This window comes from Arvicanthis niloticus, unplaced genomic scaffold (genome assembly GCF_011762505.2).
Source record: "Arvicanthis niloticus isolate mArvNil1 unplaced genomic scaffold, mArvNil1.pat.X pat_scaffold_981_arrow_ctg1, whole genome shotgun sequence".
In the NCBI taxonomy this organism is placed as follows: Eukaryota; Metazoa; Chordata; class Mammalia; order Rodentia; family Muridae; genus Arvicanthis; species Arvicanthis niloticus.
Genome location: NW_023046533.1, coordinates 35780 through 50666, shown reverse-complemented (window position 1 = coordinate 50666; position 14887 = coordinate 35780). Strand labels below are relative to the sequence as shown.

The 14887-nt window shown below is 42.4% G+C and overlaps 1 protein-coding gene across 1 annotated transcript; it reads right to left on the bottom strand.

The window, feature by feature from the left end:
- Positions 1-13697: 13697 nt before the first annotated feature.
- On the bottom strand, positions 13698-14600 carry LOC117702554 (mitochondrial intermembrane space import and assembly protein 40). The gene has a single exon (XM_034493636.2). The coding sequence runs from the start codon at positions 14460-14462 to the stop codon at positions 14043-14045; it is 420 nt and encodes a 139-aa protein (XP_034349527.1). The 5' UTR covers positions 14463-14600; the 3' UTR covers positions 13698-14042.
- Between the last annotated feature and the right edge of the window lie 287 nt (positions 14601-14887).

Here is a 14887-nt window from a genome sequence, read left to right as displayed (position 1 = left end):
TCTCACAGGGGCAGCCTAAGACCATTGGAAAACACAGATATTTATATTGTGTTTCATAACAGTAGCAAAATACAATTATGAAGTAGCAATGGGAATAATTTTATGGCTGGGGTCAGCACACCATGAGGAATTGTATTAAAAGGTGGCAGCACTGGGAAGATTGAGGACCATTGCTTTAAGCAAACATGCCATTGTCATTTCTGGTCTGTGTTTTGGTTATAACTCTGTCATCATACTCCTTGGCAACTCTGTAGAAGAAAGCCAACTCCAGAAAAAGACTAATCTTCAGTTTGCTTCATTTATTTTTGCTGGCGAACATCCCACAGCATGAGTCCATCATGACTTCAGCAGCAGCAGCCTCAGCATGACTGAGCATAAAGCAGTCATGAGAGGTTTCTCTGCCCAGTCAGTCCTTCTACTCACATGCCACCTGATAGCGCTATCAGTAGCCCCTCCGTCTTATCCCTTCATCCTCAGAGACTATAACCTATTTCCCAGAGAAGAGGGAAGTGGCCAAATGCCCTCTCCCTCATACTTTCGGCAGCATTTAAATGATTCTAGATCTGCCTGTTTGATATGGCTGTTTGAATGAGAATGTCCCCCACAGGCTCACAGTTTTGAACACTTGGTCTGCAGTTGGTGGTGCTGTTTGGGGAAGTAATGGAACTTTTAGGACACAAAGCCCTGCTGGAGGAGATACATTATTGGGGGTGGGATTTGAGTGTTCATAGTTTTGCCCCACTTTTAGTTTGTGTCCTTTACTTTCTGTATATGGTTGAAGATGTGATCAGCCAGCTTCCTGTTCCGGCTATGCCACCATGTCTTTTCTCACCATTATGGAGTCTTCCTCTGGAACAGTTATTCCAAACAAACTTTTTCTTCTGTAAACTGCTCTTGGTGCTGTACTGCAGAAACAGAAAAAGTCACAAAGAAACTGTCTCACCCTACCCTCTGCTCCCTGGTACTGAAGAGTCTTCTTTCTTGGATCAGTTCTCTCTAGGGCACCTTCTTGCTCCTCTTAATTTGTGAAAACATTACATTGAAGTATTTCCTTTATGCTTTTATGAAATAAACTTATCTAAAGACAAAATATGTATCAATACCTTCTTTTCTCTTTCTTTCTTCCTTTCTTTCTTTCTTTCTTTCTTTCTTTCTTTCTTTCTTTTTTTTGAAACAGGATCTCATTATGTAACTGTAGCTGTTTTGGAACTCATTGTGTAGACCAGGCCTGCCTTGAATTCACAGAGATCTGTCTACCTCTGCTTCCCAAGTACTGGGATTAAAAGCCATCGTGCCTAGCTTATTAAAATTTTCATTGCAGACATCCCCCTTTTAACCAATAGCTCAGTTTGCTGATGGCTTCTCCCCCCTGCCCCACCTTGTATCACAAAGCATCTTCTTGAACATGCTGTCAGGTTTGACTGGCTCAATATCAACTTCCCAGAATAATAATTTTAAAAAGACTTGTGTTTGCAAACACAGCAAGAATGTTTCAGCAATGTATCACTTGACTTTTCAATATTAATATTTGATATTATGTGCATGAATGTTTTTTTGCATATATGAAACAGGATCACATGCACGATCAGGCAGCATGTGAGTAGAAGGACTGACTGGGCAAAGAAACCTCTCATGACTGTTGACAGGTGAATGCCTGTTGGGTCTCCTGGAACTGGGGTTACAGATGTGGGCCACTATGTAAGGACTGGGAATTGAACACAGGTCTTCTCTAAGTGATCTTAACAAGTGCTCTTAACTGCTCACCTACCTCTCCAACCCTTCCAATATTAATATTAATTGACATTATTGATTGCTGTTTCCCACGTAAAACTTTTTGTCTCTTGACCGCTATCTTCACAGACAAACATGTTTGGTTTTCTTCTGTCCCCTCTCAACCCCTCCTCCACCCCAACCCCTCACAAGTCACTGTGCAGGGTCATTTTCCCCCACTAAGTACTCGACCTTATTTGGAATTCCTCAAGGCTCCCAGACTGGTTCACTTCTCATCTCATTGTAAACATTTTTGGAGGGAGTTTCTTCTCTGTTACTGGTTTCTCGTGATGCCCCATTTGTATGTTTAGCAGAGGCATTTGAAGTAGGTTGTGTTTTTCAGACTCATGCTTGACTTGTCTGTGTCCAAAGCTTCTGCCAGGAAATGACAGGAAAGCCATCTGCTTAGAACCAAGTTAGACCTTTATTCTTTTTATAAAGTATTTTTGCACAATTTCATTATACACACACACACACACACACACATTTATATATATATTCCCCCCATTATTCTTTTATCTCCATTCTCCTGCCATGGTATCCCTTCTCATCCCACAAAATTTCCCCTCCTGCTTTCACAGAGACCTGAGTGTGGGATTTTTGGGAAAACTCTGGAGCTCTTCAGAAGCATGCCTTGTAGCTCTGCCCTCACCTCCAGGGCTGATCTTCAAGCTCTGATCTTCTGATGCTGAGTCCTGCTCCTTTAACGCTCATGTGGAGATGCTGTTCGAGCTTTACCTTTGTTCTAGTGTGTGAGCAACTATCTTGTTGATTCACTCACAAATCTTCATCCTTTCAGGATCTTCATGCAGGTGGTTTATCCTGAGAGAACAGCTTTTAGCATCAGGTCACATGAGAAGCTCGGTAAATGGAATTAGCCGACTACCTGGTTGTCCTCAGACCTGCTGATTTAATGGATCAGATCTGATGCTCAGTAATCTATGACGTCAACAAGCACTGGTGTTCTTGATAGAGTAGTCACAGACTGATGCAAGGGATCTTTTATCTGATCTTTTGCAAAATGTGCAGACTTCACATGGTATCCATTTTCTGGCTAGGAATGCAGAAAGTCAAAGGTCACATAGGCAGGATGCGAACTTGTAAGGATGTGGAGCCTTTCCTCTCTCCCCTGTACCCACCAGGCTGACTCTTCTCATTTCCCTCAAGTGGTTCCACACTCTCGTTTCTTCCTCCTCCGAAGACTACTCCTTCCAGTTGATTAATCTTTGAAATAAGCTTGTCATCTACTCTTTTGAGTATCATTAAATGACCACTTATTTCCTCAAGTGCTAATAATGGAACATGAATTCTTTTTTTTAAATTGGATATTATATTTACATTTCAGATTTTATCCCCTAACCCCCCTTCCCCCCACCACCCAGGAACCTCCTATCCCATCCCCCCTCCTCATGCTTCTATGAGGATGTGCCCCCACCTACCTCCCCACTCCCACCTCCCCACCCTCGAATCTCTCCCCCCCACCAACATGAATTCTTAAAATCAGTTCAATCCCTTTTTGAACACTTCCAGCTTGGTTCAACCGGATCCTGTGGTATTTACTACTAGCGACATCTAGTGGAAGAAGTTGGAAAGGCCAGAATTTTGGTGATTTTTAAGTACACATGCTTCATTTGTTATTACTGAGAAGATGGCTATCCTTTAATGATGCTCACTGTCTTAGATACCAACCTTAAACTATACAGATTCAACCTTTTGTAAAAGTTCCTGAACTCAAAGTTCAGACACAGAGGAGAGCAGCTTTGATGGGAGCCTTGGTCTTCCGGTGTGGCCAGGGGAGCCTTGCTGAGTGTCATGTTGCCTTCCTGCCCCTTCCTCAGCTGCTCAGGTGCTGCTTTGTGTGGATGCTGTCAACAAAGGAGGTCTCTCCTGAGTTGCTTTGTCACAGTAGCATCTTCCACTACACAGTTCTGGGAAAATGCTCATCCTACTTCCACTGTGAGTTCATCGTCTTTCTGTTCATGCAAAGGGCTCCTTCCACATCAGATTCAATGAAGGACAGAAAGAAGAACTTCACACACATTTTTTTTTTTACTATTGCCCTGTTTTGATATAAGATTAAAAAAATCTCCTCTTGAACAAATGACGTTCTAGGCTCTATTTTATCCTATTAAAACTCATTTAGTCTCATTGCTTCCCGGTCTGTTCTGGATAAGGCTGGTTACCCGGCAAAGCCTTAAGCATGTAGTCCGCTCCTGTGCATCATTACTTTCTGGCAAGGAAAATAAGCCACTGATGTTTCAAACGTTGCTACCATAATCCATCACCCCCACACAATGGGGCACACCAGAGTTGTGTTCCCATGGTTCTGCGTAGAATTGTAGCCACAGTAGAGGAAAGCACAGGCAAACCCGCTTTATAGGAGAGACAATAAATCCTTCTACTAAGAAGCAGGGAGGAGCAGTAGAGATGAATGTGGCCGACAGACAAGAGCTGTGGGAAGCACATTGCTTGTGTTCCTGGCTGGGGCAGTGTTTCTAACCAGCAATTATGTAAGCAGCCGTGTAGCATGCAATCCTAGTGCACCTGGCTGGGCCACGGTATACAGTAGACGATTATGTAAACACTACTTGTTCTTCAATTATTAGAATTGCTCAGTCGGCAGCAAATTCGGGTGGTCTGTCAATAGTTACAGAAAGGAGTAAAACATTAATGTAATGTTGTGAAAACAAGAGTGACTCCAAAGAGTGGTTAGAGGAGAGGAGAGATGGAGAGGCAGGTAGGCGGTCCAGGATCTTTCCTTTAAAACATGGGATGGAAAACGCTAACATCTCCATCATGCAAGAACTAAAGAAGATGGTGGATGACTTGATAAGGGATCAACAACAGTTGAACTCTAAGCAACAAAATGCCTGTTTAGCGAGCTGCGAGAGAAGCTAACTAAATCTATCACAACTGGAAATCAGTAGATAAAGTGTTAAAGCCTGAAATATCAGGGAAAGAGAATGAAGGTGTATATTCTACAACTTGTCTCCTGAGTGACACCTACTGAGAACTGGGGCTGAAGGGGGAGGGGCAGGAAGACCTGTATTTCTGTATGCTTTTCTAGCTCCTTCCAGTCTTTTGATAAAACATTTTAAAAACACAAAAGATAACTATTTTTTCATTTTTTTGAAGTATATGCTCACCATTAATAAAGATGAAATGCTTCCCTGCACAACTCCCCACTCAGGAACCAGTCAAGCCTAGCATCTCCATATTTGGAGAAGCCAGTATGTAAAGGTAAATAAAGAGATAATTTACTCTTCCAGCTGTGTCTCCCAGCGGTAAGGGAAGCATAGCTGGGCTTAGCTTCTGTTGTCTGAATGCAGGGGCAGAGAAGCTGTATACAGAGGGAGAACAGAGTGTCAACTGGCAAGAAAAGAGATTTATCCTGTGAGTCTAGGATTCTGGCCTCTACCTACCTACATCAGGAAGCTGCCACCATCAGCCACAATGTCAGTACTTCTGTTCCTGGGAGAGACCATGGAGATAACACCTGTCTTAAGCCTCCACAGAGTGGAGGGACCTAGAGTGCATTCCTTACTCTATAGTTAGAAGAGATGAAATCAGAGTTCCACATCCCAGATGAGTGAAACCTCTTTCTCTCCATGGGTTGGTGGAGGAAACCATTACTGGTCCATGTATGAAATCACTGCTCTCCTGTCCACAGTTTCCAGGAGAATCTGGTTTTTAATTTTTCCCAATATCTGATTTTGTCAGTGACCAGAAAAAAGTCTCACACTCGTGGTATGCCCTAGCTTTCCACTTTGGCCTCATGCCTAGCGTCTTACCAAGGTCATATTTCTTTTTCCTGGCACTTTGCAAGAGTCTGCAATGTTCACCACACTCCTATGTTCCCCTGTGACACATTTTTATTAATTCCTTGCTCCAAAGTTGACTGTGTCTCCACCCTTTGACCCCATTACTTCCCTATATAGAGCCTCCTTTTCCAGGACTGCAAATACAGTTTAATCTTTTAGATCAAAGTTCAGTCACCACATTCCCTTTATTGCATTTGATAATGGCTGGTGACTTTTCTGGTGACACAGCTCAGGACCTGCTCACGAGACACCTCTTTCAAACATACTGCCAGCAGCTGGCTCCAGGTCTTCCACTGCTCTAGAGGTGGTGGAAGGGACTTGGAAAAATGGAGCCAATAAATGAGGTGGAATAACATCTCATGCAAGAAGCCAACTTTATTCAACAGCATCAGACAATTTATACTCTGAAGGTTAAGAAGAATCCCACGAGTAAAATGTGTAGTCACAAGGACAAGCCTCATGTGGCAGATACGCCACATTTGTCAGTAAGAGGTTTTAGTGAATAATCTGAAGTAAAACTCACTCTTACCCACTGGTTCTGGTCTCCTGTAGAACGTAAGGCCATTTTTTGTCTTTAATAGGAATGCAAATGTTATGATATCTTATGCAAATAGAAAGTGATTTAAATCCCAAGGAAAAATTAAATGCAGGCTCCTTTCAAGATGAATGAATGAGTCTATTACAGTACTAAGGTCCAGTCATAAACATGAAATCATTAGTAAAGATAACAGGAACTGGATCCATCCAATCTATAAGTTGAAGCAAAGGAGGATGGAAAACATAAGACCAGTACATGTGTTCAGAGGCATAACAGATGCATGGGTCAGCACCTAGCATCACCAGGAGAGTCTCAGGGGGCATGGGGCTCTGTGTGCTCTGTAGACTAACTTCTCCCTTGGTACACAGGGCCTTAACATAGCCCCAGGTAGGCAGACTTGACTTCTGATGATATGATCGTTATCTCCTTTTAGCCTTTAGCTGGAGATTTGCTATCTTCCTGGTGACTTCTACTGTTTCCTTGCCACCCCCCCCTTCATTGCCTTTGATGGGCAGGGGCCAGAGGAGCTGAAGAGGAATCCACAATGCTTCCGTGGATCAATCTGCAGCGACAGTAGCATACCCCTTCCCAATTTTCTTCAAAAGGGGCAGGTTAATGTGTTAGCTTGTTTATTTCCTTCTGCAATAAAATCAGGTAGGTTAGGGTGTCCACGAGTGTAGGGCAGTGGACTGTGCCACCAGACAGAACTGGTAATGTAGCAGCAAGTTCAGAACCCCAGTAAATCTCGTAATTGAGAATGGCAAGAGTTCTCACGAGCTCCCAACCAGGTTCCTGTCCTGGAGCACATAAGCATGACACCCCACTAAGAGGACCATGACAACTGGTTATGTAGTATGAAAACCTATATTTCTCCATGCTAATGAGCTACCTAGATAGGTCTCGAGTGGTTAATGAGTATCCCTTCCTGTAAAAGGTACTTAATCCCTGATCCACCCTAAGATGTATGCATCCTCATCTGCCTTGGATAAAAACAGTTTGGACTAGCAAGGACTGATCCTTCATCAAGAACCACTGTAGAGGGAGGCCTTCATCATATACAGAGCCTCGCCTAAGTCTCCCATAGCAGGTTCTCTTCCAGCCCCTCTGTATCCTGGCACTCACTTGGACCTAAGCCGGACTCCTCCCCGCCCCCAATCCAGTGCTCATCGAGGGCCCAGTTCTCAACACCTCATGGTTCCCAGGGTGTCTGGGTACATGGGAGGATGGGAACAATGGTTCTCAACTCCTTGAGGTTCCCAGCAGCGTCTAGGTGCACAGGAGTTTGAGAACCACAGCCTTTGTCCCACCCTCTGCTGTTTTCATCGAAACACAGGCTGGGACTCCTATTTTAGACTGTGTTCCACCTTCCCCGAGCATCGTGTAGGCAGCCCAGCACCCCAGCGGGGAAGACACATGAGTATGATTCTATTGCTGGAAATAATCCTACAACATAAGCAGAATCTTAAATGATATTTCAGCTTTACTAATTAACCACAGTGGATGAATCAAAGCAGCCAGTTCTACCCGATGGGCTAAAGAAAAAGTATTAATAAATAAATCGATGAATATCTAGACCATGAGTCCCTCCTGTACCCTTACATGAGATGTCAATAAGTATTTGTCTGTAGAATGGGACAAGGTTGGACGATTTTTGTAATCAAAATTTAGTTTGTGTGAGAAAAATTCCATAGTTTGCCAGTTGGATCATGTTCTATCTTTCCATAGAAATGTGCAAATGAAATTTGAAAATCAGTAAGTTTTGTAATGCTTTTAAAATTTATTGTTAGTTAAGTAAAAAGCAAGGATCAAATCTGTATAAAAGCTGGTGCCAGGGCCTCTGATTTACTGGTTTACTTTATTTACTCTGATTTGATCAAGAAAAGGAAGGTAATCTGTTAGTATTTTATGGTCCTTATGGTGTCAATAAATCCATATTTATTTATCTTTTTTTGTGCTATGTAATACTCACGGGAGACAATTCTTTTCTTGTCCCTTAAAATATTATCCGGGGACTATCCAATGTCATTTTCCAATCTTCCTAATGCTGTGACTCTTTAATTCAATTCTTCATGTTGTGGTGACCACCAGAACCATATTTTTGTTGCTACTTCGTAACTGTAATTTTGCTACTGTTATGAATTGTAATGTAAATATATGTGTTTTCTGATGGTCTTATGTGACCCCCCTGTGAAAGTTTGATCCCCAAAGAGGTCATGGCTCAGAGGTTAAAAAACCACCATTACAGAGTTTAAATAGCTAGGACTGCATTGAAAATACCAAGCACAGTTCATGAGGATGGGGAGAAATTGAAAAACAAAATCTTTATGCCTGCTGGGCCCTAGCTTGTCTAGGTAATAAGTTAGATTTTCCAAAGGCTGTCCTAAGTCTTAACCAAAAAAAAAAAAAAAAAAAAAAAAAAAAAAAGGAAAGAATTCAAAATTAGATTGATGTTCAAATTCCTCACCTCATGCTTCAGGATCATCTCCAGGCAATGGAGGATACATATCTAAAGAAGGTTCCAGTCAGGGAGCTGAGGGAGCCATCACCTGCATAGTTACCAGTGGTGCTGGTTTTACCGGGCAAAATCTTTTTTGACTCTTTAACCAATTTAAAATTTGCTCTTCTGGTTTATATCCATTTAAGGAATTATCCACCTCTTTCTCAAGGTTAATATCCTTTTTATCTTTTTAAAGCATTTTGATAACAGTCCAAATTAGTGACCAAGTGACCCCAAATTGATCAGGGATCATTCCCCTTTACTTATATGTCTTTTCAATGTTCTTTTGGACTTTGACCCCCCTACTTATTCATCTAAAGTTCCTTCTTCTGAAAACAAGGGATTACAATCATGAATGACTTGCAAGCGATCTAATAGTTGTGATTTTAATACTCTCGTTCCTCCTTTCTTTAAAGATGATGCACAGGTTGGCATGAAGCAGAACCTTCCCTGGCTTCTGCCACATTATTCTCACTCTCCTCCTCCTTCAAGGGTCCCCTCTCTCTTATCTCATAACCAACCTCAGGTCTGTCTGTGGTGCCAATTGTTTGCCTCTCCTAGAGGTGGCAGGACCTGGGAGAATGGAGCCGATAAAGGACATGAACATGAGTCTCATGCAATAGCCAGTTTTATTTAGAGCATCAGACAATTTATACTCTGATGGTTAAGAAGAACCCCATGAGAAAAGGGTACAATCACAAATTCTCCACACACGGTTCCCTTCTTCGACCATGTTCTGACACAGATCCAAGCTCTCCCTTCTTGAAGTAGGGCAGCTCACAAACACAAGCAATTACCAACTCGCACTGTGAATTTTACGTCCTGGTCTAAAGCCTGCAGGTATTCCTCCTTTCAGAGAGCTATCCTCATACTGGCCCTCAAGTGGAGATGGGAATGGTGATTATGGAGGGAACAAAAACAAGTGACAATGTCAGCTATGATTTTCACTCCATGTAAGTAGAAGAGACAGAATGTGGGCTGTGACCTCCCACAACACTAAGACTTTTCAGACTTGGCTCATGGTAAGTTAGCTTTCCCACCTCCATAATTCAATTGTATCTTTTTGTGTCACCTTGTTTATGGAAGAGGAACTCAGGAACAATTATTCAGTGATAGTGTCAAGTGAACATGACTGGATTTCTGAGTGTTTCTCACCTCTCTGCATCGTTTCTCCAAAGGCTTAAAGAACCTAAGCAAGGGATACAAAATTTGTAGGCAATTTGATTCTCATTACCATTGTCTGTTGTTTGACAGCATTAGTTTACGGCCCTCATAACCTGTCACTTCTTCCTAATTTTCCAGATAAGCTGTTGGCTGTAAGCTGTAGAGGAGGACTTGGAGAGCTAGGTACCAACACTGGCTACCTAAAAGTGGAAATTTCAGCATTTTGTTGGATTCTATGCATTTTCTATGATGAATTTTCTATGATGAATGTCTAACTGACTATTAGGATGGAGAAATGTCCATGTACATTGAATAAATGCATGAGATGTCTGTCTGTTCCAGTCTGGGTCTTGACTGGATGGAACAGAAGTGATGCTTTGGCAGCTAAGAGAATTGGTTATCAGAGCCCGTGTGTTTGTGTGTGTGTGTGTGTGTGTGTGTGTGTGCGTGTCCATGAAATCCAGAAGAGGGTACTGGATTCTCTGGAGTGAGAGATATACCTGGATGTGAACTGCTGGTCATAGATGCTGGAAACTGACTCCCCTCCCCATCCTCTGCAAAAAAAACCCCTAGAGCCATGTCTCCTTCTCTGAGTGGGGTAATATCTGTTTACTGCACATTGTAAAAATGGAGGGTGTCATTCCAAGTCTCTTGATTTAAAAGAAGCTAATTGCAAGAGCTGGACTCATATTTGTTTTGTATCAAGCAGTAGATTCCTAGGGAAAGTCTGACCTTACATAGGTCATTCATTGCAGTTCAGGATTGGCTGATGCTTAAGCCCTCCAATTTGTCCACTTGCGGTGTGACTGATTAAAGGCCCAGACCACAAAGCTCGTTCTATACTGCCTCTGATTTAAAACTTAAGCATGTCAAGAAGACTTGCATGTCTGGGTCATTGCCCTCTACAAAAATAGCCACTAATTTGCAGCCAACATTGAGCTCTTATGGTGAACTAGGTACTTTTGGGTGCTTCACATGAATGTTATTACCCATTCAGCTCTCCTAAATATCTTGTGAATACTGCTCCCGAACTAGTTTTCTATGAGAAGAGTGGCACCTAACGATGCAGAGGGATTTGAAGATCAGCAGGCTGTGGGGAGTGTGCTGTCTTCACTGTTAGTCTCCACGGCCTCCATCTCCTTAGAAGCTGCCTTATCAGAACCTTTGGTTCTATCAGAGCCTCCTCACAGCATCCCGTTGTCCCTTCCACCAGGGAAAGGGGAATATTAAATGAATTCCACCTTTGAGTTTGCTTGCTTTTCTTCCTTTCTCAGCTTTTCTTATTCCCTTCCCTATCTGCCTCCTTCTGGAAAGATTTGAAACTTTCGATTCGTTATAATAGTTAAGACGAATCTCCTCTGTTTTTTTTTTTTTTTAAATAATTTCACTGTTATGTTTTCCCATGTCCATTTTGTCTACTTCTCAATGTATTGACATAAATTAGCTCACCATACTCTCTCTCTCTCTCTCTCTCTCTCTCTCTCTCTCTCTCTCTCTCTCTCTCTCTCTTGGTTTTTCGAGACAGGGTTTCTCTGTGTAGGCTGTCCTGGAACTCTGTAGACCAGGCTGGCCTCGAACTCGGAAATCCACCTGCCTCTGCCTCCCAAGTGCTGGGATTAAAGGTGTGCACCACCACCGCCCGGCCCATATTCTCATTTTTTATTCCTCATGAAATCCAGACTCTTCCATCTCTCTTTAATTCATGACACTATTTTTGGGGGTGTGTAATGTCCTTCTTGTGACTAACATTCCCATAGGTTTATGGAGTTTATTGGCATTTGGGATTGGCTGCCTCTTACAGTGTATGCTTGCTTTCTATTTTTTTCCTAATGGGTCTTATCTTTCTCTCTCTCTCTCTCTCTCTCTCTCTCTCTCTCTCTCTCTCTCTCTCCACCTCTTTCTCTTCTTTCTTTTCTTTTCTTTCTTTCTTTTTTTTTTCTGATTCAGGGTTTCTCTGTGGAACAGTCATGGTTGTTCTGGAACTCTCCTTGTAGACCAGACTGGCCTTGAACTCATAGAGATCCGCTTGCCTCTGCCTCTCTGGTGCTGGGATTAAAATCATGCACTGCTATGCCTGTCTCTCATTACTTTTCTCTTACTTGGACCGTTTTTTTTTTCCTAATGTATTATATTGGATGAGTGATGTAATGATAACTAGCTTTATGGCAATTTAAAACTTCCATCACATATATTCATTGTAGGTTGTACTGTGTTCCATAAGGACATTTTTGTATATATACATATGTACCAATGTTGAGGCTGCCCCTCTTCACACTCCTGGACCCATTTCCCCTCTCCTCCTCCCCGTCCTCCTCCTCCTCCTCCTCCTCCTATTGATCCTCTTTGGTCCCTATACAGAATCATTTCTACTCTCACACCATATCTACACACAAATTTTGTATAAAAAAATTCTAGAAACCACACATGAGAGAAAACTTATTTGTCTTTCTGAGACTAGCTAAATTTGTACCAAATATATACATTTCCCTCCAAATTCTTTGCTAATTATGATGCACAAGTTGATTTATAGGGTAGTTTCATTACTGTTGTAATTCTTATTTTTTTTTGATTAATGAATTATTTAGAAGTGTTTGTATACTTCTGAAATTTTAGACTTGATGTCTTGTTAGTTACTTCTAACTTAATTCCATTGTGGTCTTAATATATAGTCTATGTCCATGTTACTTTTTTTTTTTTTTTTTTTTTAATTTGGAGGCTTGTCCAATGGATAGTAGAGAGATTCATTTTCTACAAATGTTCTACACATTCTTGAAAAGAACACGCTTTTCTTTATTGTGCTTATTAAAGATTTACATTCATATTTACTGTATTTACAGTTTTCTTACATGTGCTCTTGTTTTTACCTTCTTTCAGAATTAGTCATTGCTACTGTTTTTTTCTTTTCCATTTTGCTGTTGTTTCTCTCTCTCTTTTTCCATCTCCTCAAGTTTAGAAGTCCCAGACTCTGTTCCATTCTTCCCACTGCCACCTGAGTAGCCACCAGTCCATTCAACTATTAAAGCTTAAGTAACAGAATGCCTTTCCCTTTCCACACATGACTCAGAGACCTTGGGATGCTCCCACTTAAGTCACCTCTTATCCAGCTTACGTCATGTCCTTGGCCAGTGTTGCAGACTTTTCTCTAAGTGCCATGGCAGAGGGTCAGTTTGGACAGCCACTGATATCAGATAAGCCTGTGCTCACTCGGCTTGCTCAGCACTTTTCTTCTCAGAATGTTGGACCTTCCTGAGGACACTCCCTTCTTTCTGAACACACTCTGATGAAATCCCTTCATAAAGGTCTGCTTGTGGTAAGTGCTTCTCCTAATGTGTCTGTGTGTTCTTTAGTTGTAATACTGCCAGATTTGTTATTTGACTTCACTTGATTTTGTTGAATTGGACATTTGTTGAGAATCTTGAATCTGAGTATGGAAGTCTTTCTCACTAAGAAAGCTACCAGCTTGTCAATTATGGCATCTGTTCTGTTCTCTGTATATTCTTTTTTTTTTTCAGATAGAAATTGTTTCTTTTTAATTGAGTTACTTCATTCAGACATTCCTCTGTTGGCTTCTGCTCTGGAAGCAGCTAGGTCCCCACCTCAATACCACAACCGAGTGAACATGGGCCCCAAACCAGGGCTCTCAGAATAGCAAAACAAGAAACTGCAAACCCTGCCTCTCCTTTCACTTAGGAAGGACTGGGAGTCACAGGGTCCAATCCCACCCTGCAACTGTGGGCACTGGAGCCTGGACTGCAAACACAGAAACTCAGCTGTCAGGAACGAGGCAGCAGCCCCATGCACTCCAGCAAGCACCTGACCACCAGGCTCTTCCAGTAGGAATGGACCCACTCTCAAAGGAGTCTTGGCATCTATTTACTTAATTTCCCAAAGAGGTGTAAAATCTACCAAAAGGGATACAGTGGATCAGAATAGATCAGCTTTCTCACGATAAACTTTCCTGAGTAACAACTTTTGGTTGCTGAGAAGCCTCAGCACATTATTTCAAAGTGGCAAAATCCAGGACAATCACAGAGTAGTACATCCAGGAGTGGCCTAACATTTAAGGACAGGATTATGCAGGACACAGGTGCACAAATCCCCTTTTCTTCAGTGTACAAGGCCAAGACCCCTGATCATTAAAATAAGTTATTTTGTATATTACAGTGCACAGAGGGAAAGAACTTTCACAGAGGTGACCAAAAGGCATTGTATATAAAGTCCCATGGTGAGTGGCAGCCAGGGCCTGTGGCCTTCAGGAGCTTGCCTCCTGCTCTTTGGCTGCAGAGACCTTCGTGTCAGCTGTCTCCTCCACCTGCTCCACTGGCTTTGCCTCCTCTTCCTCTTCCTCGTCTTGGGGATAGAGGTCTGGGTATTTCTGCATGCATTCTTGCATGGCCCGGAACTGGTCTATACAGTCTGATCCCTTGATATCCTCTGTGCTATAGTGGAAGCAGGAAAAGGCAGACTTGAACTGCTCCCCACAGGGGCCGCTGGCCATTCCCCCAAGACATGGGCAATTCCAGTTAATATCTCCATTAGGCAGTATCAACCCGTGCTCCTCGTAGGGATCATTGGGGTCATCAGCCACCAGCTCTGCACTGCTAGGAGTCTCGTGGTCTTCTTTGGTCACAAATATGATCTGATCCTTCCCTTCCTGCCGGCAGTAGGACATGGTTGCTCCTAACGCTCACAGGTCCCAGAGGCAACGGGCGCGGCTGTAGCGGATACACCTTCACTCCGTGACCTCCCTCTTCTCTCCTCAGGCCTGGCGGGTGGCACTGAGGCCAGCACAGACCCGCCCCCTCCAGGCCTGCCCTGTATATTCTTTTATTTCTTTAACCAGACATGTGTGAAACTAATGCTTAAGCTCTATTTTTTTATATTTTCTGTCATTTACTTTTATTTATGGACTATTTTATATTTTTACATTTTACTGACCCTAATTTACCAGATATTATAAGAAGCATCTCTTGCTTGTGTGCCAGTAAGAAAGGAGCTGAAGAGATGGCTCAGCAATTAAGAACACATTCTGCTTTTGCAGAAGACTAGAGATCAGTTCCCAGCATGCATACTGGGCTGCTTATAACCACCAGTAAC

Bases quoted from the DNA above. Each gene is read 5' to 3' on its own strand.
- LOC117702554 (XM_034493636.2), bottom strand. From the start codon at position 14,462: ATGTCCTACTGCCGGCAGGAAGGGAAGGATCAGATCATATTTGTGACC.